General features: G+C 37.9%; 4 protein-coding genes across 12 annotated transcripts in view; 2 read left to right on the forward strand and 2 right to left on the reverse strand.

The window, feature by feature from the left end:
• Positions 1-2,307: 2,307 nt before the first annotated feature.
• LOC6562571 (putative E3 ubiquitin-protein ligase UBR7) lies at positions 2,308-5,691 on the reverse strand. The gene is made up of 2 exons (XM_001989358.2): positions 4,574-5,691; positions 2,308-2,805 (listed from the first exon to the last, which is right to left on the reverse strand). Exons 1-2 carry the CDS (start codon positions 5,607-5,609, stop codon positions 2,429-2,431), a joined length of 1,413 nt encoding a protein of 470 aa, XP_001989394.1. The 5' UTR covers positions 5,610-5,691; the 3' UTR covers positions 2,308-2,428.
• LOC6562913 (radial spoke head protein 9 homolog) lies at positions 2,915-3,957 on the forward strand. Its single transcript, XM_001989359.2, has 2 exons — positions 2,915-3,346; positions 3,407-3,957. Exons 1-2 carry the CDS (start codon positions 2,999-3,001, stop codon positions 3,902-3,904), a joined length of 846 nt encoding a protein of 281 aa, XP_001989395.1. The 5' UTR covers positions 2,915-2,998; the 3' UTR covers positions 3,905-3,957.
• A 405-nt stretch (positions 5,692-6,096) lies between the features above and the next one.
• LOC6562570 (DNA-directed RNA polymerase II subunit RPB11) lies at positions 6,097-7,085 on the forward strand. The gene is made up of 4 exons (XM_001989357.2): positions 6,097-6,457; positions 6,521-6,610; positions 6,671-6,845; positions 6,905-7,085. The coding sequence occupies exons 1-4, from the start codon at positions 6,405-6,407 to the stop codon at positions 6,938-6,940; spliced, it is 354 nt and encodes a 117-aa protein (XP_001989393.1). The 5' UTR covers positions 6,097-6,404; the 3' UTR covers positions 6,941-7,085.
• A 41-nt stretch (positions 7,086-7,126) lies between these two features.
• LOC6562569 (restin homolog) overlaps positions 7,127-25,775 on the reverse strand; it is a 32,944-nt gene continuing 14,295 nt past the window's right edge. For 2 of the 9 annotated variants that reach the window (XM_032736491.2, XM_032736496.2), the window contains exons 3-16: positions 21,758-21,895; positions 21,606-21,647; positions 18,651-18,806; positions 18,362-18,574; positions 18,140-18,305; positions 17,689-17,866; positions 17,355-17,417; positions 16,134-16,244; positions 13,003-13,113; positions 11,425-11,491; positions 7,890-11,362; positions 7,676-7,806; positions 7,261-7,472; positions 7,127-7,193 (exon numbers count right to left, since the gene is read on the reverse strand). In XM_032736491.2, the coding sequence (XP_032592382.1) occupies positions 7,147-7,193; positions 7,261-7,472; positions 7,676-7,806; positions 7,890-11,362; positions 11,425-11,491; positions 13,003-13,113; positions 16,134-16,244; positions 17,355-17,417; positions 17,689-17,866; positions 18,140-18,305; positions 18,362-18,574; positions 18,651-18,806; positions 21,606-21,647; positions 21,758-21,895 (5,108 nt within the window). In that variant the 3' untranslated portion in view covers positions 7,127-7,146. Of the gene's footprint in view, positions 7,194-7,260; positions 7,473-7,675; positions 7,807-7,889; positions 11,363-11,424; positions 11,492-13,002; positions 13,114-13,448; positions 13,785-15,887; positions 16,245-17,354; positions 17,418-17,688; positions 17,867-18,139; positions 18,306-18,361; positions 18,575-18,650; positions 18,807-21,605; positions 21,648-21,757; positions 21,896-25,775 lie in introns of those variants that run through there. The other 7 variants (XM_032736494.2, XM_032736493.2, XM_032736492.2 and 4 more) reach the window with 6 other exon arrangements.

Genomic DNA, 25,775 nt, shown 5'->3' on the forward strand with positions numbered 1-25,775 from the left:
AATTGGTAGTATTCAAATATTTAGGTATCTCTGGTACTTTGTTAGTTTGTTGTTGCCTCGTCCTATAAATATATATATATATATATTTGAACCATATTCATAATTATATGTATGTGTAATTGAATTTGATGAATAAAGTTTTTTTTGCAAAAAAAAAACTCGAAAAGTTTTCCTTTCAATGGCCATTCTAAAGTGAGGAAAATCCATTTACTTTATTGATGTTTGTCCGTTAACCAATTATGTGAACTTCTCGAGCAAACTTTTTACTTATTTATTATTATTATTAAATACATCTAAATTGTCGATATAAATAGATCAAATTCCTTTACTCAGATTCCAAATTGCTCTATCTCTCTCTCTCATAAATATAATCTGAAATTTGCAAAATAACTTTTGCATAGTTTGCAATTTGCTATCTCCCTTAAGAAAAATTTAACTTTAAACCTCAAAACAACTTAGAATTGCCATCAAACTTCGGCTAGCCGAAGATGTCATATATATATTATCTTGACTATCTCCATTCAGTTTAGCTACAAACAAAAGTCGAGAATGAGCCAAATGCTTGGTCAAGTAAGTTGTCAAATTAACGAAGACGTTAATTGCTGTTGTTGTTGCTATTGATGTTGTTGTTGAGTGACCTTTTAAGTTTAGCCAACAAGTTTAGTTGTTGTTATTTCTTATTATTGCTATTGCTATTGCTATTGCCATCGTTGTTAAGTTGCTGTTGCTCACATTTAAATGCTTCGTATTTTGTGTTGCGCTCATTAACTTAGTTGTTAAGAAAAGTTTCTTCCGACTTTATTTTTGGCATGTTAACTTTTTTTTGCTAATGAACTTTTTGCGATATTTTTTGCAGCCAGCACGCAGCAGCAGCTACAACAGGTCATGCCACAGCTGGGGCAGCCACAACCACAACCAAAACTTGTACCACACATGAGTAGCTACAATGGACAGAGTCCCAGTCCCATCGCATATATGGCCGAGATCAAGGCGGAGCAGTTGCCGGGCTATGAATTGGACACAACACGCAATTGCCCCTCGGCTGCTAGTTCGTGCAACACGGCCACATATCACTTTCCCGTGTCGCCAAGTGCCAGCAGTTGCAGCACAATCGACAGCATTGCACCCATGCAACAGCAACAACAGTTGCAGCAATTGCCGCATTTGACGCAACAGGATGAGCAGTTGCTGCAGTTGCTCAACCAGGAGACTGTGAATCTCACGTTTAGCATTAATAATGCATCCAGCAATTGGACGACGTCGACAACATTCAACGGCGGCAGCTTAACGCCAACTAATATTACATACAGCAATAATAATAATATTAATAATAATAATAATATTGTATTTAATGCCACTTGTCAAACATTTCCGCCAATTCAGCAGCAAATTCAATTACAGTCTCCGCCAACTCTGACAAATCTGGAACAGGACTTGACTCAACAACAGCAGCCCGAGGAGAATCCTTCCTTTAGTGATCTGATCTTGATGAATTATCAGACTACGGACGATATTGATATTGATATAATAAGGGACTTACAGGCGACGCTCATCTAAGTGCGAGTTGATTAATATAGCATTTATTTCAGAGCCACACTTGTACATAGTTTATGTTTAGTTATACATATTTTTACTTAACACATAGCTTTTGTATTTCGAATCTCATTTCATATGTTATACGCATTTCTTTATGAATCGTTTTTAAAAAATAATAATTATAATAAAATTACAAAATAAATCATACATTTAGTATTTCATATGTGTACTCAAATTCAGGAGACATACTTAAGAGATTAACCACAAAAATAGGGCTGATTGAGCAAAGGTCTCTTCTCGATAATGATAATAATGATGTTGATAATAATAATGGGAAATGTATTAAAATAATAACAATAATAAAAAGAAACCATAAAATTGGTATTGTACACGAAATTTCAAGTGTTCCATAATTCTGAAAATATACTTAAAGGATTAACAACGAAAATAGGACTGGCCGAGCAACGGACTGTGCATAGCGAGATATAAATAATAATAATAATTTCTCATTTCAAATGTTATGCAATTCTTTATGCCTCTTTTTTAAAAAAGAATAGTAATACAAAATAAAGTTAGTAGTTTACACGAAAATAATAATTATAATAAAATATAAACAATAAATTTAGTATTGTGCACGAAATTTCAAATGTGTAGCATAATTTTGGAAATAGATATTTAAAAAGATTAACATCAAAAATTGGTTTGATCGAGAAACGGATAATAATAATAATAATAATAATAATAATAATAATAATAATAATAATAATAATAATAATAATAATAATAACGTATACATTTCGAATAGTAAATAAAACTTCAATTGCGGGGAATGTGTACAAGAACTAATCGAATACTTCATAGGTAGTAATAGTACTAGTAGGTAAATCTTAGTTTAACGACAAAAATAGGGCTGGCCGCGATTCGCATGGTTCTCGCTGCGCATGCCGGCAAAGAAGCCCTTGATATCATCCTCGGTGACAACCCGATTGCTGCTGGCAAAGGCTTGCAGAAACTCCTTGAGTCTGTCGCCCATCCGATTGTATTCCGTAATCACATCGATCTGCTTGGTGCGATCAATGGAGGCCAGGGCGCGTATGGCCTGTTGATAGGTGGAGTTATCCTCGGCTCGCTTCTTGCCACGCTCCTCGTACGCCTTCACCGAATCATTGGCATCCAGCAGAAACTCCACAGACTGGTCCCGATATAGCTGTATGCACGCCGAGCACTGGCAAAGAGCTGTACGCCAATCATTGGCCCAGAAGGCGGCACCTGTTGTGAGACACAAAACAGAGTTCAGTTTATTTTTTACACATCTGGTTAACGGTCAAATCAATGTCATAAAATAAACGAGAATGTATATTCCTCCATATGCTAAATCAGTCAACGGAGCTGAACAGCTCGACAACAAAGCATTTGTTTATAGAAAACTAAATATTTGAGTACGTTTTGAAATTGAAACAAAATGAATGTGGAGTATTTCTCGGAGGGATTGGAGTGCCTAATGTATTGCGGCCTGAAATTGTCGCCAGAGCAACGCATTCTGATTGAGAATTCACTGATTGTGTTGCTGCAGGAGAATCGATTTTCGGGCATGTATTTCTGGGGTCGAATTACGGCGGTTAAAAATGATTATTATATTGCCTTTGGCTATACGAACGATTGTCTGAAGGATCGCAAATATTTCTACAGCGTGGATCAATATCAATGGCAACTGTTGCCCTTCGTGCAGAGCCCAAAGATATTTCAGGCCACAATTTTGGCACCAGAACCATTTATTGGTGATCCCAGTTTGCAGACATTTGTCAAGCTGGTAAATTGAGGCGGTATCTAACGGATAAATCGGGCATAAGTTATCTTTTTTTCTTTTTAGGATCCCACATTTAATATTGTTGCCAATCAAGTGGTGAGCATTGGTCGCCCCGAGGTGATCAAGCTGAAGGAAGAGGAGCGTTTGGCTGCGATTGTTTTTATTATCAGCGAGGAGAGTGCAATTTGTCCACGTGGTGCTCTCTATAAAATGGTTGATGGTCGTGTTATACCCAATCAAATGTTTCGTGGCTTGAATGATTTACAAATCGATAATTTATCGTATTATCAGCTGTATCGTTTGCCTCGCAATGATTTGAAGAGCAATTTGTCGAAGCGCAGTGATTATAATTATGCCATTGATTTCCTGGATACCATCGATGGTGTTATTCCCCTGAGCCAGGCCTTCTCACTGAATATGCAGCGCAACGAGCGCATCTCCATCATCAAGTCCTGCATCTGGCTGGGCATGACATTCTTCCACAAACTCGGCTCTCGCAAGCATGGCTTCCTCTATCTGGGCAATGGTCGCAAGAATTTCGATTTGCTCTTTATGTATTGATCATGTGGAACACTATACATAAACTGGGTTTTTAGTTGTTGGCATATTCCAAACAAGAAGTTTTTACAATGTGGGGGGAGGGCGAAGGTGTTCTAAATAAGCCCTTATAGAGGGTATTTATACGCTGCCTTAGTTTGTTCTCTTAATTTTTAGGCTTTCTCTTCGCTTTACTCCGCAGTGACTGCGCCCATGGTGTAACTAGGTGTAAGGTGACAACATAAGCTATGTTTAGTTAACACACTTAACAGCTGTTAAGCTGTGTCTAACAGCAACTGGTGTTGAGCTGCAATCTTTGAACCATTTTATTAAATATTTAATAATGCAACATATTCTACAATATATTAATTGCAACTATCCAAATATAATATATATAAGCAAACTGCACAGCAGCTGCTTAACAGATAGTTGGAATAATTGACGTAATATCGACAAGCGACCGACCACCTTGCATAGTTACACCATGCCTATGTCTGTGCACATGCAAAGGGAAATTCTTAAAGGGAAATTTGACAAGTATAAAAGAGCTGGCTGTAGCGTATATCGTAGTGCCATAAGAAATGAGACCAGTATATATTTTAGTCGAGCACTATTGCCTTCTGCTTATTATTACTTGTTAAATTATATTATAATTATTATATATAGAATTGTATTATAAATAAATACACTTACCTTTATATTCTGTATTTCGTTTCGGACGACGACAAATCTCCTCTGACAATTTAGCACGTTTCTCAGCTCGTTCTCCGGACTCCGCTTTTGACTCAGACTCCCTCTTCTTCTGCTTTGCTTCAGCCTGCGACTGTTCGCTCTTTGTTCCGTTTAAAGCCGACTCCAACTTGCTCTTCGACTCCGAATCCAAATGGCTTTTCGTTCCCTTTGGCTCCGACTCCAACTCGCTTTTTGCCTCAGCCGGCAACTGTTCGTTCTTTGTTCCCTTCAACTCCGGCTCCAACTCGCTCTCCTTTTGCTTTGAGTCCGACTCCAGCTCGCTTTTCTTCTCCTTTGTTCCCTTTACCTCTTGCTCATTTCCCATACTGACTTCAATATCTGTCTCACGCTTCCCTTCTTGCTCAGCTGGCTGCACAGCGAGTCCGATGTAATCGCTCAAGAACTGATTCCGTTCCATGCAATTATCGCAAATCATTTCACTGCAGGCCTCCAGCCACTTCTTCGAAACCGGCGGCGATTGCATGTGCTGCAAATGGAACCAATCCTCGCAGATGACGCACTGCAGCATTAATTCCTCACCGATGCGTTCCGGATCCGGATACGGCCGTTTGCACTTGCAATACAAGCCCTGAAAATTATGATTATACAAATTCTCTGCATTTGGCGCCTGCAGTGCATCCAGTTGGGGATTTAGAGCGCAGCGCTTGTCGGCGCCCAGGCGCAGTGTTGGACAATCGCAGCGGAAATTGCGCTTGGTATACAGTTCGATTAGTTCATGGTTCTCGTGACAGCGATACGAGCAGGCCAAACAGATGGCGGCACTTTTGGTGGGATCTGTGCGTGCCGCTGGGCAGCAGGTGAGGCACGAGTAGAGCGCCTGACGATCAATCGCTCCCTTGGCATAGGTGCATTCCTTTTCATCGGAGCCACCCAGTACAGCGGCATATTCCTCCTCCATTTCCGCCTCCTCCTCAAGCACATCGAGCATTGTGATTGTCGATTGATCCTGCGGATTCGTTTCGTTCGAGTCACCCATCTTTTTGTTTTTGTCTCACCAATTTTTCGCAAACGAAATATTTTACCAAGAACGCCGACAATGTTTGGCGGAAAAATTGCAAGCTAGTGTTGGGCGGTTCATGAGTCACTGACTCAAGAGAGTGAATCTGACGAGGAGGTTCATAGAAGTAGTTCCGATAAGAATTAAATAAATCGATATGCATGTTAGTTACGGAGCATTGTGAATAAAACAAAAAGGATGGATTATTAAGTAATCAATATATTTTTAAAATATATGTTTTTCATGCGTACACATCGAAAAAAAACTTCTCTCACGAGAGTGAACGAGGAGAGCAAGTTCATGGTAGTAGTTCCGATTCATTGAAAATAAATTGATCGATTGATTTGAAATATTTAATAAAATAAAAATAAACCTTCACAATAAAGTACTCAGTATACGCAAACAACATAAAAATATATATTTTAAATCTTTACAGATTGAATAATAATAATCGAAAATATTTCTGCCATGAAATTGCTTGTGAACACAAGCCAAATATAGAAGAAATATTTCGCAAACAGTTTTAAACTTTTTATATTGACTTTTTCATTATCGATATGTAAAGAGGGCTTCATAACTAGACAGCACATTGATATAAATACCACAAACATCGCGTACATGCGATAGATCGACTGTGCAGTGTTGTTAAGCATGTGCGCACTTCAAGCGTTTAACAGCACATACTCAGCGCATTATTTTCGTGTCTGCAGTTGATTTTCACAAACAATTGCAATTTTATAAAACATAAATAAATAAGTAAATTAAAACAGCAAAATGAATGCACCGCCCACATTTGAATCGTTTCTGCTGTATGAGGGCGAGAAAAAGTGAGTCAACAATTTTGGAAAGCAATCAAAGCAATAATATTTTTCCTTATGTTTTGCGGACAGAATAATCAAGGAATTGGATACGAAGGTGACAAATGCGGCGATATTCACCATCAACAAGGAAGATCACACGCTGGGCAACATGATTCGCAAGTAAGTGATGACTAGAGTGACGTCAGAAATTCATAAAATAACATTCCCAATGTTAAACAGCCAATTGTTAAAAGATCCAAATGTTCTGTTTGCCGGCTACAAAGTGCCGCATCCGCTGGAACATAAATTCGTGATTCGCATTCAGACAACGGCCGATTATTCACCACAGGAAGCATTCATGAATGCCATCACTGATCTGCTGGCGGAACTATCGCTCTTCGAGGAGCGATTTAAGGTCAGTTCTTAATTTGAATATAAATTAAATTTTTTGATTATTATTTATCCTCTTTGCAGGATGCTATTAAGGAGAAAAAGGAGGGCGGCGATTAGTTTTACACATTTTTATTTTCGACAAGAAATTTACGAAACAATAGAAATATATATATTTTCACTAATTTGTATAAATAAATAAAAGTAATATATGCTATTAGTGAAATGTAATAGTTTCTCAGCTGAGGTAAAAGAAAAAAACAGATGACAAAAAAACTCGTACAATTAATGCGTGTGTTGAACAACCAACAAAAGTGTCTTATTCGCTAATAGGTCTCATCGTCGGCGCATTCGCTGGTATCGTGTCCAAAAACTAAAAATTAGTTGAATTTAGAGTTAGTAGAATTGAGAGAATGATTCGATTCATTTTAGGTTCACACCTTCACAGGATTCACAGTATTTGCGTGGAGCGGGCAACTTGCGTTCCTTCTGATTTTTGGACTCAGCAGCCGTTGGTGGTGGTGAATAATCGCGATCCTCGCCCGCCTGCAGCGGACAATCCTCGGTTTCGTGCTTATCGAACTCATCACAGATATCACAAAAGAGACGCGGCGCCGGCTTCCGTTTGCTCAGCAAATCAAAGGCGTTTGGTCTGCAAATGCATATAAAAAATTAATATGTGTAAAATATATTTATTACAAGATTTTATTTAAGTTAATGTATGTAAAAAAAAGTATATGGATAAAAAAAGTATAATTATAAGCATATATTCCTTTTACCCAATTCAAATGCATACAGTGTATAAAAAAAGACATTTCCAAAATATATATTTAATCTAATTTGGATTTCATTTACTTGGAGAAGTCCAGCGGCAGCGTTTCCAGCGTTTGCACCTTGGCCTTGAGTGCGTCATTTTTCTGCTGCATGTCCGCAATGATCGAGTTAAGGAAGTTGATCTTGGCCAGACTGGTTTCCGTATCCAGTTGCTGCAATTGAAAAATCAGTTTATATATGTAAACATGCGGTAAATATATATATATATATATATAATCTGAAACTGAAGACTCACCTCTGCTGTGTTGTTGGAAGATGTTGGACTTGTCATGGAACCATTCGCCTGAGCACGCAGAGCGACAATTTCACGGGCTTCCTGGAATTCGAGTTCTTGTAGCTGTTGCATTAGCTGCTGGCATTCCAAGCGGGTCATTCGCTCCGATTCGCGTGCCTGGGCAAGGGATGTCTCTAGTTGAGTCTTTTGGATTTGAAGCTGGTGCAGTTGCTCGGTTTTTTCACGGGCAGCCTCATCCATTTCATCGATGACTTTTTGGTACTCCAGCAGTTGGACAGTGAAATCATTGCTCTGCTCGTGGAACTGTTTTTCTTGCGCCACGTTGCTTGTTTGCACCTGTTGCAGTTGCTCCGCAGCTGTGGCGGAAGTTGTCTTCAGTTCCAGAAGCTGTTGTTGCAACTCCTTGTTGCAACTCAGCTGCGCCTCGAGTTGTGCTTGGCTCCCGTTGAACATTGCCTGCTTTTGCTGTACTGCTTCGAGCAGTTCGCCATTGGCCTGTTGCAGCTGACGCAGTTGCTCGGCGGCCTCAACAGCTGTGCCCTGCATGCCAGCCTCAGTTTTCTGAAATTGCTCAACTCTTCCCTGCAACTCTTTGTTGCTGGCGAATTGTGAGTCGAGTTGTGTGTGGGTTTCCAGCAGTTCTTGCTTCATGCCCTGCAGCTTCTCGATGAGGCGTTCTGCATTCATGTCCGCCTCCATTTCAAAGAGCTCGAAGATGTGCGCTGTTTCACTCTTCTCCGCTTGCAGCACTTCCAGCACCGTGGATAACTCTGCATTGGTTGTGGATATATTGGCATTGGCCACCTGGATGGCCTCCACCAGTGTCTTCAGATCGGTTATCTTTTGTGCATCCTCGCTTAAGAGTTGCTCCTTGTGTTGCAGTTCCGTGTTGGTGATCTCCAGACGCTCCTTTAGCTCCTTAATGGTCACCTGATTGCCAGTCGACTGCTGCTCCTTCTCAGCCTGTGCCTGGTTTAGTTGCTTCTGCAGCTGCTTTAGCTGCTCCTGAAGTATTACTTCCCCTTTGAGCTGGTCCTGGTTCTCCTTCATGCTGGCCTGACTCGACTGTAACTGCTGACGCACTTCCTCAAGCTGCCGTTCCAGCTGCAAACGTTGCTCGCTGCTTGCATCTCTCTCCGAGCTGAGCTCCTTTTGGACTGTGGCCAGCTGCTCCTTTAATTGTTGCCATTTTGTGTTTAAATCACTTTGCTCATCTCTCGATCCTCCCAGCTCCTGTTGCAGCTTCTCCTGCTGTTGCTCGAGCTGCAAGCATCTGGCTGCTGCTGCCTCTAGCTTGCGATTGGCATCACTTAGCTCCAACGACTGTTTGGCTGCAAGCTCCTGTTCCGATTTCAGTTTAGACTGGAGTTGGGTGCCCTGCTCTGTGCTGCCTGCTAGCTCCTGGGTGAGTAACTCCACCTGAGCACAGAGTGTATCCAGACGCTGCTGACTCGCTTGGAGTTGTCGCTCCAGAGCGGCACGTTCCTCACTGCTCTTGGTGGCCAATTGCTCGTTGGCCTGTTGATGTTCGAGTAGTTGCTGCGAGAGCTTCAACAGTTCCGCACTAGAATCCGTTGAGCTACTGTGCAGGTGAGTCAACTGTTGCTGCAGTGTCTCATTCTGTTGCAGCAATGCCTGGCAACGTGCCTCCAACTGTTCCCGTTGCCTGCCCGCATCGCCCAGAGCCAATTCCTGCTGTATGCTCAACTGTTCTTGTTCGGCGAGCAACATTTGCTTGTGTTCCGCCTCCGATTTGTGCTTGTCCCGGCTTAACTGCGTCTCCTGCAGCTCCAGTTCCAATCTCGCCTTCGTTTGCTGCAACAGCTCATTGTCACTGGCCAACTCGAGACGCTGTCCGCTGCTCTGACTCTCCAGTGTTGCGTAGCTTTGCTGTTTCACCAGCAGCTCCTCGTTGAGCTGCTTCAGTTGTGCCTGGAGTTGTGAGCTGCCAGTGCTAGATGAGACCAGTTCCTGCTGCAGTGCGTCCTGCTGCTGCTGCAGTGCCTCACATTTGCTCAGCAATGCTGCATTTTGACGCTTTACATCGCCCAGCTCGAGCACACGTTGGGCGCCATTTTCATTGCTTTCTTTCAACTGCAATTCAAACTGGGCGCTTTGTATCTTGGTGGCATCCAGTTGCTCGGTCTGTTGCACGATTGTGGCTTGCTGGGATTGGGTTAGCTGCTGCACCGCTTGCAGCTCAGCAAGCTGAGCATTTAAAGCACTTTTAACTTCCGCTTCCTTCGCCTGCACCTGGCTTAGTTCCGCTTGCAGTTGGGCTAGTTGTTGGGCACCAGCTTCGCCGCTGCTGGTTGCTTGCTGCAGCAGCTGCTCCAATTGCAACTGGCTGGCTTGCAATTTAGCTTCCATTTCCACTACCTTGGAGGTCTCCTGTGCCAGCTGCGCAGATTGTTCAGCTTGTTGCTTGGTCTGACTTTGCTGCAGCTCCTGCTGACTCGCAATTAGCTGCTCATGTAATTTAGTTTGCTGCTCCAGTTGCTGCTGCAGTTGTTCCTTGGATTTCTCCAGCTCCCGCAGCTGCTGCTCTTTGTTGACTATCTCCGCTTGACTGGCTTGCAGCTGTGCCTCGCCTGATTGCTGCAGTGCCTCCAATTGTTTCTCCAGCGCTACCTTTGCCTCGCTTAGCTGCAAGTTCTGCGACTTGCTATCGCCGCTGGCCAGCAGCAGCTCCTGCGTCTGCTGCCTGAGCTTGCCCAGCTCTTGCTCCATTTGCTGCTCCATTGCAGCCTTCTCTTTTAGCACAGTTTCATTGGCTGTCTTTAGCTGCTGCAGCTCCACTTGGAACTGTTCCAGTTGTGTTTTGCTGTCTACATTTTGGGACTGCTGCGCATTGAGCATCTCGTCGAGCGCTGAGCTGTCCGCTTTCTGCACATTTAGCTGAGTTGTCAGCTCATCCAGCTGCTGGTTTAGTTCTCGGATTTGTTCGTCTCGCATGCGAATCTCTGTGTGGAGTATTTCACACTCATCCGTCACATTCTCGCGTTCGTTTTCGAGCGTATCCGATTTGCTTTTCAGCTTGGAGAGTTCATTGCTGACTTGCTGTAGTTGTTCCTGATTGGTGGTCAGCTGCTTCTCCTTCTCTGCCAACTGTTGCTCCTTCTCTGCCAGCTGCTGCTCAAATTTAGCCTGGATTTGCTGCGACTGCTTCTCGTTCTCCTCCTTGAGTAGGGCCAGCTCGTGGCGCAGATTCTCAATGCCGCACTGTGACAACGAGAATTTCTCAAGGCTCTCATCCTTGCCAAGAAGTTCTGTCTTCAGCGTATCACTTTCGCTCTTCAGGTAGTCGATATTCTCGCGTAATCTTTGCTCCTCCTCCAGGGATTCGGCCAGACGTGCCTCACTCTGTTTCTCCTGCGCGCTCAGCTTCTCCTGCAGCTCTGCGATCTGGGCCTGAGCATTGGCCAAGGCCTGATTATCCTCCACAGGTGGCAGGCTTTGTAAACTGGGCGTGGCTGTTGTTAAAGTTAGTTTGTTTTAGTCAGAAACTAATTAAATTTCCGAAAAACTTGTTTACCTGAGACAAGTTTCGTTATCTTCTTTTCCAGATCGTGAATTTTTTCCTTGTACACCTGAGATTGGGCCTGCGAGGGGAGTATATAAAGTACAGTTGAATTATTGAGCTTTGGCTCTCTTGGTTTAAGTAATTATATTAGAGAATATGCATTGACTTGAGAGAGCTCTGAGCTTAGTCTAGTACAGCTGAACTTAGCTATAGGGTAAAATAAAGAAAGCTGTTCAATCTATAATGAACAGAACCTTGTTGTATTCAAATTCAATTTTCTAGATCATGCTCAATAATAGACTTCTTAATAGACTTATACTGTATTTCTAATTAGCTTTGATTTTTTTACTATCTTCCTTATCTTTTTTAATATACCTACAAATTATCAGCATAGATGTAGAACCTAGAGAATAGACTTCAACTTTATTTTTAGTTATCTCTAATGAATCTTGATCTTTCAATGTCTTTCTCAATTCGTTGATTATTTTGAGTAATAGATTTAAATCCTACAGGATTTTAACTTCAACTCTATTGTTAATTACATCGATTGAATCTTGATTTTTCTATAAGTTCATAATTTCTGTGGTAGTTTCAATCCTATCATTTTGAATATACTTAAAAACTTTTAGTATTGATTAAAATCGTTGAGAATAATAATTGACTATTTTTTTTAATTATCTTGAGCAAAACTTCATATATACATATGCCATATTCCATTCTATATATATATATATATATATATATATATATATATATATATATATATATATATATATATTTATATATTCATCCTCTTTGTAGATTCGAGTAGAATCTTTTATAGCTAAATTTCCAGTTTACTGAACAAAGCAATAGCACCGTGCCGTAAATCCATTTGGGAATTACATCAACCATTTATTGAAAGACCTTTAAGAACGACCTTTTCAAATTAAAATAATATAATCTATTCCTATCGACTCAAAGGCCATTTATTCCAACAATTCTGTACATTTTTTCTTACGAAACGTGTGCATTATTTAGATTATTATCAGTTGAGCGAGTCTAATTGCCCCAATTCCATTTATGCCATTGAGTTATTATTGACAATTTTCTGTAACTGTAGAACAGTCTATGATATTTATATGGAATGCATATTCTTAATTATTTTGTTTGATGAATAAATACAGCAAAATTCAAGCTAAAAACTGAACAATCTAGCTTAGGCCATCCGCTAGTGATGAATCATATTTTTAGCATATTGTTAGCTAATCTTAACTAAAATTATTTTGCATTGTAGGGAAAATTATTTAGTTTTTTAAAATAATATTTTTCTCTTAGCTATGTATTTGTTATTAAAAGCATTATTATTTGATGAGTCATATTTGCTTAACTCAAATAAAGCTAGTTTTATTAGAAAGAAAATTATTTATAAATATTCTTTTAAAGCTATTCTTAGAACTGTTCCCTATTCCTCTTCTGGTTGTCTGCTTGATAGCGCTGGCTTAACCCTATAAGTCCCATTCTTGACATTTTTAATTTCCATTTACATCGCTACAATCTACAGGAGTCTCCCTAGTCAATGCACAACTCTTTTGAGTTACTGTCTCTTACATTCATTTCATCGCCACAGAATTGTGCCTCATCAATTGTGAATTGCAATTCCTCCGATTTTTTACGCTCATCGCCCAATTGCGACTCCAACTGCACAATGCGAGTTTTTAGCTATTTTTTGGGGGGAAAAAGCCAAGAATTAGCAAAACAAAATTCCAAGTCATTTAGAAATAAAACAAAATTTGCAATAATATTTGTATAACGTATATTTGATATCGTTAATGTTATGTTTATTTTTTATATATCGTAAATAATTATGTTTTTATCGTAGATCGTACAACTAGACCAACAGCAAGAAAATTCGCTTTCATAAAATCAATTTTATACAGGTTTTCCAATTTCCAAGTAGTATATATATAGTATATATATGTGTGGTATATATGCATATTCGTCATTGCTCCATAAACCATACAAATATGAAATTCAATTGTGGGCTTTGTGGCTCATGTTTTTGTTGTTGTGATATGAAGATATATCGTCTATATATTTTTTGGTTTCTCAGCATAAAACGCTGTGCAGACATCTGCGATTTCATCATCAACTTCAATTTCAGTTTTTTTCTTTCTTGAAAAATCATTCATCAAAGGCTTCTTATTTTGCTTCTTTTTTTTTGAGCACGTCCACTACTTGATGCGCAACGGTGTCAGGACACTGTGCAGTATACAGTGCCTCTCGTGTTTGCCCGACCAGCCACGGAATTCGCGTCGCAAATAGGCCACCGGTATCGGAATGCTATGGCGGGCTATCAGACGCCTCCAGCGATCCGCCTCGATCAGCAGTTGCTATAAAATGAATGAACAGGACATGACATACAGTGGTGCGGATAAAGTCGTTCGTTTCAGCTTAACAAATTTTTGCGAATATCAATTTGGTTTTGGTTTTGCGTTAAAAAGTTCAGCAGGGTATTAGAACAGTGGTTGGTTGGTGCACTCATATAAAAAATAAATCGTTCTCAATTTTAATAAAACGCCATATTATTGAGGAAGTAAATTTAGATCGTTTTGGGTTTCTAAAAATTATGGTTTGCATTTCTACATTTTAGGTTGGATTTTTATAAAATCTCGAAAAATTATGCATAATTTCCAATGCGTTGTTTTCAGTGTGAATTTAATTCCACCTTTCTTGCTACTTATATTATTTCTTTAAGATTTCACCACCAAATATTTTAGATAGTTTATAAATTCAGGATTTTCTGAAAACGGAGGGTTTAAATTTCTACTTTTTAAAAATGCATTTTTTTTAATAAAATAAATATTAGAAAAATGATTTATCCTTATATATAGAAATTATTTCTATATACCAGAAAAACTGTCTAGTTTTAAGGCTATTTTCCTTTTAGGGCGATTTACTAAAATGTAGGTCGATTTTTTTTTTCTGAGAGTGGTTTCTGGGTGGTTTGTCAAATATTGCCAATTAAAAGAAAAACACAGCTCAATGTGCGCACGACATTTATGTATGTATAAATAGAGGATAGTGAAATAAAGTAGCGCACGCTTATAAACAATTAACTCCAATTTATTCAATTAAAACCAAAAATCAACAGCGAAAAAAAAACAAAATCAAAACTAAACACAAGAATAAAGCAAATACAAATAAAACTGACTCATTTCGAATACAGTCAGCACCTCAAAAATGGGTAAAAATATTGTTTATTGCTTGCGTGCATTTGTGCTAAAAATTAACAGCAAACAAATATTGTAAATATTTTTTTTTTTTTGGGAAAAAGTGTGAAATTGTATAGCGAAAAGTTGGAATGCTCTAACTTGAATGTAGAAGTTGATGATATTGTAAATATTGTATGCTGCTGAAAGTGTTACACTAACACCAAGTGTTTTTCGAATGTGGTACTGCTGAAGCAGTTATACTAGCAATACTAAGTAGATCTTAACTGAGCTTCTGCTGAAACTGGTATACAAGCACTGGCAAGTGCTTTTTTGGATGAGCTACTTCTTAAACTGTTATACTGACACCCCCAAGATTATTTTTGGATGAGCTACTACCAAAACTGTTATTCTGGATTATAATACTTATTCTTATTGTTATACAATAAATTATTGTTGTATTTTGTGTTATATGAAAAGCTGTTTGAAATACTGTTTAGATGAATACAATTTTTCTTATCGATCCTTAAAACTTAATGCATTAGTTAAACTTTCTGAATTTCTAGATCAATATTTTGTATACGACTTCTAGAAATAGCTTCCAAAACATACAAAATGCTTGACAAAGTTTGTTAACACCATGCCTAAAAGTTAATATGATTTTTGAACAAAAGAATTACATTTCTTTTTCTCTTTTTTGCTGAAAATTGTTGGGCTCGTTAGCGACTGGTTAAGATGATAAATAAACGAACCGCGAAATGAACCTTGGCCGAGTAAGAAAGAAGCTTGAAAAATTCACCTACGACTAGTTAAGCTTATTTTTTTGTTTGTACTTTATCCAGTTAGCACGGAATTTGTTGTGTTCTTTTTTTTTGCCAATTAGCGCAATTCGTGTGAATCATGACAATTGACAACTGACAATTTTAAGAAGCCCAAAAAAGTAAAATAAATAAACGTGCGCAAATTAAGTGTGTGTAAAATTGACAAACAACAAGAAAGAAAAAAAATGAGAGACAAAAAACAGTGAAAGAGAACAACAAAAAAATAAATTATAGAAAAATGTTAACACAAAAAGAGGCAACGAAAAATCAACCAGGTGAAGAACAACACAAAACTTGAGAGCAGGTGTGTGTGTGTGGGTGGGTGACTGCGTGTGTGTGTGTTGTGTGTGTATGGGTGTTTTCTTATTGCAATTGCAGCAAGTTTTAGAAAACACAAGACCCAAAAACACAGCTGAACTGAGAATAAACACATCCAATTTGTCTCTCTCTGTTTTTTTTAGACTGGAAACAATTTCTTTTTATCGCAAAACCAAACTTTTTTTGGCTGCGATCGTTGTTCGCGTTGTGGTTGTTGTTGTCTTGCTAAAATTGTTGTTGGTTTCGTTGTTGTTGTTGCAGTTGCTGCTGTTGTTGGACTGTTGGTTATTGTTGTGCGGCTGCTGCTGTGGCACGTGGGCAGCAATCGAAAGGGTCGCCTGCGATCCGCATACGGTTGTGGCACATACATTGTATCGGTGAAGATAATTACCTCATTGATGTTCTTCTGCAGCTGCAACGCCTGATTCTGCGAATCCTCGCGATCCAGTTCACGTTCCACCATCAGTTGCTCCACATGCTGTTGCTTCTCGCGCAGCAAATCCTGCGATAGAGAGAGAAAGAGATGGGGAGAGAGTGGGGGAAGAGAGAGAGAGAGAGAGAGTTGGTGTAGATGTGTGTGTTGCACAAGAAGCGCATGAGTTACAATTGAATGGCCCAAAAAATATATAAGAGTTACACAAAATAGCAACGAGCGTGTGTAGATGTGTATATATAATAGATATATATATACATTTAAATTTATATATATGTGTGTGTATGTTTTCTGTGTGTACAATCAGCAATTATTTTTTCTGAGTGTACATATGTGTGTGTATGTGTATTTTGTGTATGTACAGGTTGCAGAGTAAAGCTACAAAACTATTGATATATAGCTTATATTATATATTTATATTTATAACAAATTATTAAATATATATATATATATGTATTTTGAAAAAAATACTAAAAATTTAAAAGCTCATAAAAAGTATTAATAAGTGGAAGAGTAAGAATAAAATTCGAATATTTTTTTCACCATATATATATAACTTAAAATGTTAGCTTAAGAGAAAGTTGACAGACTCAACCATCGTTAATATAAATAGCACACTTACTAACAATAGTTTTGTAGCTTTAATGGGTTGGGGCCACAAACCGTTGACAAACCCAACAATCAGATAAATTATAAACGAGAGACGGATTACGGTGCGCATGCGTAATATTTAAAACGAAAACAAAATGGGCAACAAAACAGAAAATATATAGAAACACAAAAGCGTGCACGAATATAATTTTATTATGCAGGTAGGGAGGGTTGTACGAGAGTAAGTATATATATATATTCCAAGACACAAAGAAATTAAGGAAAAAAGGACAACATTGCATAACATATATATATATATATATATACATAAAATATACACATAATAAGATAAGCCAAAATAAAAGGGTGCATTATAGTTGAATATATATTTTTATATAAATATTTTTGTACATCGGTTAAGGTTTGTAATATTAGTTAGGTTCATTTGTGGCAATGTGTTGCATGTTGCATGTTGCATGTGGCATATGTTAGTTGCATTAGTGGCACACACTTATATACTAGATTAGCTAATTAAGAGAGACACAGTACACGCTGAAGCGACTTTATTTTTTTTGGGATTTTGCATACCTGCATGGAAAATTGACTTTTTGGCGTCGCGACAATTGACCGAAGTGGCGTGCTAGATTTGCGCTGCAGGGGGTAGGTGGTTGGGGGGTTGTAGGGGGGAGGTTGAGGATTAGAATTAGAAGTAGAATTAGAATTAGAAGAAGACGCGTTAGTATATATATAAAAACGGGAGCACAGCTAACAGTTAACAGTTAACAATTAACGTTTAACGTTTAACAATAAACAGTATTAATTAAACTGATAAACTGGCAACGGCTAACTAAGTGTCAAATGTGTTGCATTTGCATGTGGCATGTTGCAAGTTGGTTTGCTGGCCTGTCTGTCGGTCTTATACCTGTGCATTCATGCGTATACGCGATGTGTTTGTTGTGGCTATGCTGTTCATGGTGCCAATCGATGTGAGAGATTCCCGCGAACCGGTTCGCGACAGACGCGTCTTCTTTGTGGACGGCGACAGCGACACCTTCGCTATCGGCACAAATACACCAAACCTGGGCTTGCACTCAAAATATCTGTGGAACACACAAAAAAAAGGTTTATCAAATCTGTAATCACATGAAGATTACACTCAAGCTACAAAAATCTCACTGAATTTTAGAAAATTGTCCTGAAAACTAGAAAGTTTTTCTTGTTTTTGCCAATAACTTCTAACTATAAGAAATCAAATCTCTAAAAATTAGAAAGGCTTTTATCGTCTGCCTAATAAGCCGTTTTTTTTTTTCAAATTAAATTATTTGATTTTCTAAATTTCGATTTTCTTGCCGAGTGTATTAGCTGACACCCACCTGATGCCATCGACAGCACCATCATTTTTGCCACTGCCCTCGTCCAGCTCGACGCCACACCAGTTGCCAGGAGCAAACTGTGTCTCGCCCAGATAGCGCAAGATGCCCGGACGACTGCCAAAACCGGATGAGACAATCACACGATCGCCAACCGTCAGGCCATTCTCTGAAAGTAAAGGCGATTAGAAAGATACCCTTAGGAGTTTTGGGTACTGCACTTACTGCCCGTGCCTGGACTGCGTAGCATGGAGCTGCGCACACTGGCCGTGGGTGAACCAGTACGTGAGCGTTCCGGCGAATTCTTGGCCAGCGGCGAAGTGGGCGTCATGGCGCCCGACAACGGATATGTGGTGAGCCGGGTGAGGCGCGAGAAAATGCCACGTTTGGGTTCGCATTGGAAGTAACGTTTGCCCGAGACGCAGCCATCGTTTTTGCCTGTGTAAAATTGCATTTGAAGGTTAATCGATAATTATCGATGGTTATTGCAAATGCTGTCCAAGCTGTCGCTCACCATTTGGCTCATCAAGCACAATGCCCGCCCAATCGCCCGGGGCAAAATGTGTTTCGCCTATGTAGGCTATTTGGCCCGATCGCAATCCGCCCACCCACACACGTTGGCCAATTATGAACTGCTCTGTGTTGGCTGTCAGCACCGTGCTGTTGTGATCTGTGCAATGAATAAATAATATGTAGTTGGATGAGTATTCAAGTCTATAATATATTTTATTTATATACATCTAATATTTGTACAGTTGCGATGAAAATTATAGCAACCCTCTCACAAGAAATGTCTTCAAAAGTGTACTGAATTTGTGAATACTTTTTAGAAGTGGAAGAGTACTTAAAAAAAAAGTGAGAAAGAAAACAAGCACAGTTTTATTCGCCGTAATCAACTCATTTATATAAAGAATTTTATGAAAAAGCAAGAAAATGAACGAAAAAATAATATCAACATTTTTCAAATGAGGATTCATAATTATGAAAATTCTAAATAAATAAACGATTTATTAAAGTACTACGTGAGTTGTGCTGTTATTTTTTCGCTACTTTTCGCATTAAATATATATACTGAAAAGATTTCCAGGAACAGTACTAACTTTAAGTGATAGGGAAAATACTGCACAATGTATATCAAAAAACATTTAAAGCTGATGCTATAATTTTGTTCGCAACTGTTCACGTATATTATCAACGTCAACAATCGGCAATGAACTTTCAATGTTTTTGGCTGCGTTTCGTAATGTTCCCAATAACAATAGATTATTGTGCAGTTCTGAACTCGACACAACAAACACCATAAAAAATAAAAATATATCGCTATACAAGTGGTTTATCTATATAAGTATGGAATATGATGTCATATGCAAATCGTTCTATTTTCATTTGCATATGTCGTTGCTTGCAGTCAATGAAAATCATTTGTAGCTGTCATAAAAATAGAAAAAACTACACGATCCCCCGCACAAACGGATATTGGCTATTACATGATGATTTTGATATATATATATATATATATATATATATATATATATATATGTATATATATATATGCATATGCACTTGTCAGATCTGTTCAAGTGTAGTTCCCATTCAAAAGACAACGCCTTCAAAATGCGGCTTTTATTTAACAAATTACTTGTTGATGTTTGATTAATGGCTTTCAAATTTGAAAATCCATTAAGCGTAAAATCAAAAAAACAAAAAAAACATAGTTGCATGCAGGCTATTTCATAACTTATTGTCTATTTCGCCGCTGTATTCATTTATTTTTGCGCTGCAACATCGTCAGCCAAGTTCACCCACACATTGTTGTATGATAATTTGGTGAATTTTGTATCATTAGGTTTTCAAATTGTTGCCGCTGTGCTACGCAAGATGTGCCTTTTGGCTGCCTGCCTGCATAAAGGTGTCAAGTTTGTGTTGAAAAACAGCTAAGCAAAATAAATTATATTATAAAAATACTCATGCATATGCATTAGCTACTTTTATAGCCATAAGCGTACTTTAGATACTCTGACATAATTCAAGAAATATGATATATACTATAATTAATTTACAGACTTTCAGTGAGTCAAACCTATTTAAGGGGAGTGCCGGATTCGATTTAGAAAGTTGCATCTTTGATATTTGAGCACATAAGTAGCACAAGGATTTCAAAAAAGACAATTCATTAAAAAACGTAAAAGAAAGATTAAAAATCGCATTATGTCTTGAAAAACAAAAATTTTAATGTAAAAGCTCTTAAGGCTTATTAATAAATAAATAAGAAAAATAATTCAGTAACTTGGAGAAATATTATGAATATGTATGATAGTTTAGAAGTATTGACAGCTTAGAACTATTAATAAATTGAAATATAAGATTGTAAGAGAGAATTTTGTGTCTTAAAATAAAGTTTTAAAACAATACTACAAATGAAAAGCTGCAGACAAACTCTGACGTTATTGAACAAATACAATATATAAAATAAAATAACTACGCTGAACTTAAACTTTACGCTTCGATAAGTACATAGCGAGACAACTGGTGAGTCATGTATATAGCTTATTTTAGATGACGCAGCTAACACGAAGTAGAGCTAACATTTTTCTCGACTTCAGCTGGAATAGCTTTAAAGCATAATGCTGGCAAATTTGCCATATACACTTTTTGTTTAGCATGTAATACCTTGAAGGTCGTCAGCTGCCGACTTGTATTAAGTTTTACACATATTCATGAGCTGAGAAACAGCAGCAGCAGATTAGCTGGCTTGTTGGTACAGTAAACACCCACTAATGGTTGACATAGCGCTGACTTAACAGCTCATTAGGCTATGTTAATTTGACAATATTAGGCACTGTTTGTTTTGAAGTGAGAGCAAATCTACATAAGAACAACAAGTTGCAACAAACGCGGGGCAATCATAAATCGTGCCACCATTTAAGGTGCGAGCAACTGGCATAGTTTCCGATGAACCACCTGCGCAAATATCAAGCATGTTATATATAAATACATTTTTTGGCACACGAACACACATTCCAAATGATTAAAAGATATAGAGAGATAGATAGAGATACACACAACTGGACAGTAAAATAGGTGTGAGTTTTTCCCCCTCTTTAAATTTGCCGTTTTAACCAAAGGAACTTTACTGAAGATTTAACTAACTCATTTCCAATTCCTAGCCAATAACATCATATGATTATCGGTTGCTGATAAACTTTTCTTGAATCACTGTTTTTACCTAACATTTGTTAGATCCTTGATCTTAGAGCCTAAGCTCTATATTCTATCCTTAGCCAAGTAGTGATAAACTTGGCACATTTAATATTTAAGCTTTAATTGTAATTGTTATAACAGTTGCGGTCAAAATATTAGTAGTAGTTACATTTTTATTTATTTATTTTTTTAATTCACAAGTTATTGTGTTCAGACCTATTTGAATGTCCCGGTGTGTATGCGCTTCGATGCTGATCTTTTTGCTTACCTGAGCTACGACGCCGACCTGTGGCCTCAAGATAATAATCATCTAAGCCAGAAACAGCAACAAAAGCGAGAACGTAAACAAAACACAGTTACAGATACATTGCATGCGGTGCATGGGGCAGGAAGGGGGTGTGGCAAGTTGAACAGACTTACAAGATGTGCGACGTCCATTGTCGGACAGCGTGGGCGTTCGAGATTTAAGCGATCCGCGGCCGGACGAGAAGCGTTCCCAATCCGAGGTGGGTGACAGAGAGGAGCGCGTAAAGCGCTTGACAGTCTCTTGATAGAGATCTAAGATTATACATACATTTACATATGCATATAAATATATATAGATATATGTTCAGCCACCTTTAGTATTTGCTGCTGCTGCTGCTGCATACGATTAACATAAATGTTAAATGTTAAAAATTCGCCAAAGCGATTTTTATTTTTACAGCTTGTTTCTGGTTATTGACTTTAAGTGTTTTTAGTTTTTTGTATTTTTTTTAATTTTTTTGTATTTTTGTTTTGGGTGGAGCCCGAAGCCGAGTTCATTTTTGTTGCCTGTGTTTACATTAGTTAATAATTAGCGAATTTGTGTTAATCACATACAACGGACCCATGTCTGGGCCTTTGGGTATTGTAAATTATTATTATGTGAAAGTTGCTTTGTTGTGGTTGTAGTTGTTGCTGTTGTTAAATCAGTTATTAGCCGCAAGCAATGTGGTAAATCAGTTAACTGAAAGAGCTCTCAAGTGCGAGTCTCAGTTGCCGACAAAAGACTAAGACAAAGATTCTAACTGAACTAGAAAACCTGTTCAAAGGGAGAGGCAACATTGATTTAGAAAGGTGCATCATTCAAGATTATTGTTTTTGAAGACAAACAAGTATATGAATATGAACGTCTAGATAAAAGAGCTGGTCAATATCGAGTTCAGTGCCTGGGAAAAATACTACACATTTAAAAGCTTACAACAGATATTAATAAAATAAGATCGAATTATCTATCTTGGAAAAATACTCAGAATATAAAACCTCATTAAAAGTATTGGAAAATGTGTCTGTGTCTGGTAATATAATAAAAAACTTAACAATTCAGAAAACTATTCATAAATTTAAATTTAAGTTAGATTGGAAATCGATTTCTATGTCTCAGAAAAATAGTACAAGTTTAATAGCTTACAAAAACTTTTAATTACTGAAAGAGTAAGATTGAAATTCTAATTATGAATCTTGAAAAAATACTAAAAATGTAAAAACCTATAAAGTAATAATAAATTAAAGAGAAAGATTGAGAACCTAATGCTGAGCCTTCAAAAAATACTCAAATGTGTAGAAAGTATTAAAACAAGTAAGACTAAACAGCTATTTGTGTATCTTTAGAAAAACACTAGATATATAAAAACTCATAAAGAGTATTAATAGTATTAATAAACTGAAAAAGGCAGATTAAAAACCAAATTCTGCGCACAAAAACTAGATACGTGTTTCTAATTAAGAGTGGATGTGGAACAGTAGCTAATTAAACGAATTTTATGGCTAATCATAGAGTGAACTCCCGTTATGTGATTGGCGTTCCCAATTTGCTACTCTGCGATGCGACTTTCGAAATCAATTGTCGTAAATTTCGAAGAGTCAAGATGAAATCAAAACATAAATCAATTAAATTGTCGACAGAGTTTGGTGTTAACTGACTGCAAGTCAGTCAGTCAATAGTCGAGAGCCAAAAAGAGATGCAGACACCGCAAGCAAAATATAAACATTTTTGCAATTGCACGATTTTGTGGTTTCCGCTTAATTTACGGCATGACGACGATGATGTATACGCCGTGTAGTTAATTGTGTTTTTTTTTGTATTTTGTCAGCTTCAATTGGCTTTTCGTTGCTGTTTTGTTTGCAATCATGTCTGCAATAAAAATGTATCTTGAAGATGCGCAAAAATGCCTATGCAGCAGCAGCAGCAGCAGCAACAGCTAATCAAACTGGCCGAAACGGTAGCCCAAGCATGACATGGCCAAAAAACGCACAACGGCAGACTGAAGACAGACAACAACTTCAAGGTTCAATTGTTGCTCAAAAGAAAAACACACATATTGAAAGACAGGCAGCCGTTCCCCAGTCCAACTATTTAATTGTGTGTTTGCGTTTACTGCTGGGCAGTCAAGACAATTTGTTATTATTTGCTGTTAGATATCGTGACGCTAGCAATTTTTTAATTATCTCAACAAGCCCCTATATCTGTATCTGTATCTGTATCGGTATATGTATCTGTATCTATAACGCTGTACAGCTCCCTTCAATTTTTCTTTTTTGAGTCAAAAACAAAAAACTTTCACTGTGCCTAAGCAGGCGAAACTTTTCAAGACCGCCAGTTTTTCGATTGGCTCTCATTCAATTTTCGTAGAGCTCAATACAAGCAAATACACTTCGAAAAAAATTGATCTGAGTTTTAGAAATTCGCCTTACTTTTGGCGCCAAGCATAGTTAGCGTAGTTAATCAAAAATCAATTTTCTTTAAACCAGTGTTTTTCTTCTCTTAATTTCCGGGTGCATTTTTCTAAAATGTAGAGCGATTTATATTTGCTGAGTGTAGGGTGACTCTTTGGCTCGACATAACTAATGAAATCGATTCAATGTCAGAGTGACGTTTAGTGCCAATAAAACAACCGCTAAAGCCTTCAGTAATTATAAAGTTTTTATAGTTTACCCTTCACTTCACGCTCGCTGCTAAATCAGAATTGTTAATTTTTACAGCGAGTCTTGTGAAATTGCTAAAAATACACATTGTTTGTTGACAATTTCCTTGCAGTTGACATTCACAGAGTGTCTAATGAACTCATGTCGCTGACAGATACAGATACAGATACAGATACAATGAATGAATCATCAAAGGCGACCGCTGAGTGCAACAGTGAGTGAGTGAGTGTGGCGCCCCAAGTCTATGGCCAGGTCGACGTCGTAGTGCTGCCTAATGTGGTTTTGGCCAAAAATGCACCCAAAGCCGACCCACTTTGTGCATGACGACGCTGGCCAAATTTGGAACGCATTGCAATCGAATCGAATCGGTTCGAAACGAAACGGTTTCGAATCGAAATGGTTTTGAATCGAGTCTTGAATCGTGGCCCGATAAATCACAGCGCCATTGACATGGGCCCATTATCTATTTACAATTGATTAAACAACATTTAATTAAACTAAACTGCGTGTAGGTTGCAGATAGCTCCCAGATACAGATACTAATACTCAAGTGGGTCGTTGAACGATCGCGATTGCGTCCCACATTGGCCAGTCTGGTCACACTGGTCGTGAGTTAGTTACAACTTACATGACTTTGCGTCAGGTATTACATGCAAATCGCTTCTGTGGCAAATGCCGACAACTGTTTTTCTGCTTTTGCTATTGCAGCTATTAAAAAAACATTCCACACACTCAGCAACAACTACAGGCTGACTTCGATAAAAATCTCTAAGTCTCTTCACATTTATCTAATGCAAATGTAAAACATATCTACTAAATCTCTTCACATTTTTCTCTTTATCTAGCTTTGCTTTCGCTGGTATCCCAACCTTCGTTTGAAATCGTACTTTAGCACGCTTCTTCTTATGAACCGTAGAACACTTCCCAGTGTTTTTTTTTTTCAAGTATTCTCGATGGAACTCTGTTTCTCTTATCTTATCTTATCTTACGCCACAGATTCAGAGATTCGCTTATTTTTTTATTTCATATCTTGCGCTTTACATCTCTTTCTCTCTTTTTGTAAAGGTTTTTTACTTTTCTCATTACCAAGTTACTAACGTTTAACAATTGATTATCGAATTGTGTTTTTGTGGGTTTCTAAAATGCTAATCTCTTCACATTTTTCTACTCATCAAACAAATAAATAAGTAAATTTCCAGTAATCCCACTTAGTTAATATGCACTGTGCTAATGTGGAATGGCATATTTTAATCGCAATTAATTGAATTGCTGTGAATTTTGCATTGTGCATTGAGCACAACAATAATTGCATTTAATTTTCTATGATAATATTCTTTGATAGTTTCAATAGCTGCTTTTGTTGGGTTTTAGAATTAACGCCCAGAGCAAAAGCTAAAAAGGCAAAGTGTTGAGAATTTCACCAAATGAAAAACTGGTTTAATGGCGGTTTTTTATATTTTTGGTTTGGTATTTAAATGCTTACGTGACGCGG

The sequence above is a fragment of the Drosophila grimshawi genome, unplaced genomic scaffold (genome assembly GCF_018153295.1).
Source record: "Drosophila grimshawi isolate 15287-2541.00 unplaced genomic scaffold, ASM1815329v1 contig_1377, whole genome shotgun sequence".
NCBI lineage: Eukaryota > Metazoa > Arthropoda > Insecta > Diptera > Drosophilidae > Drosophila > Drosophila grimshawi.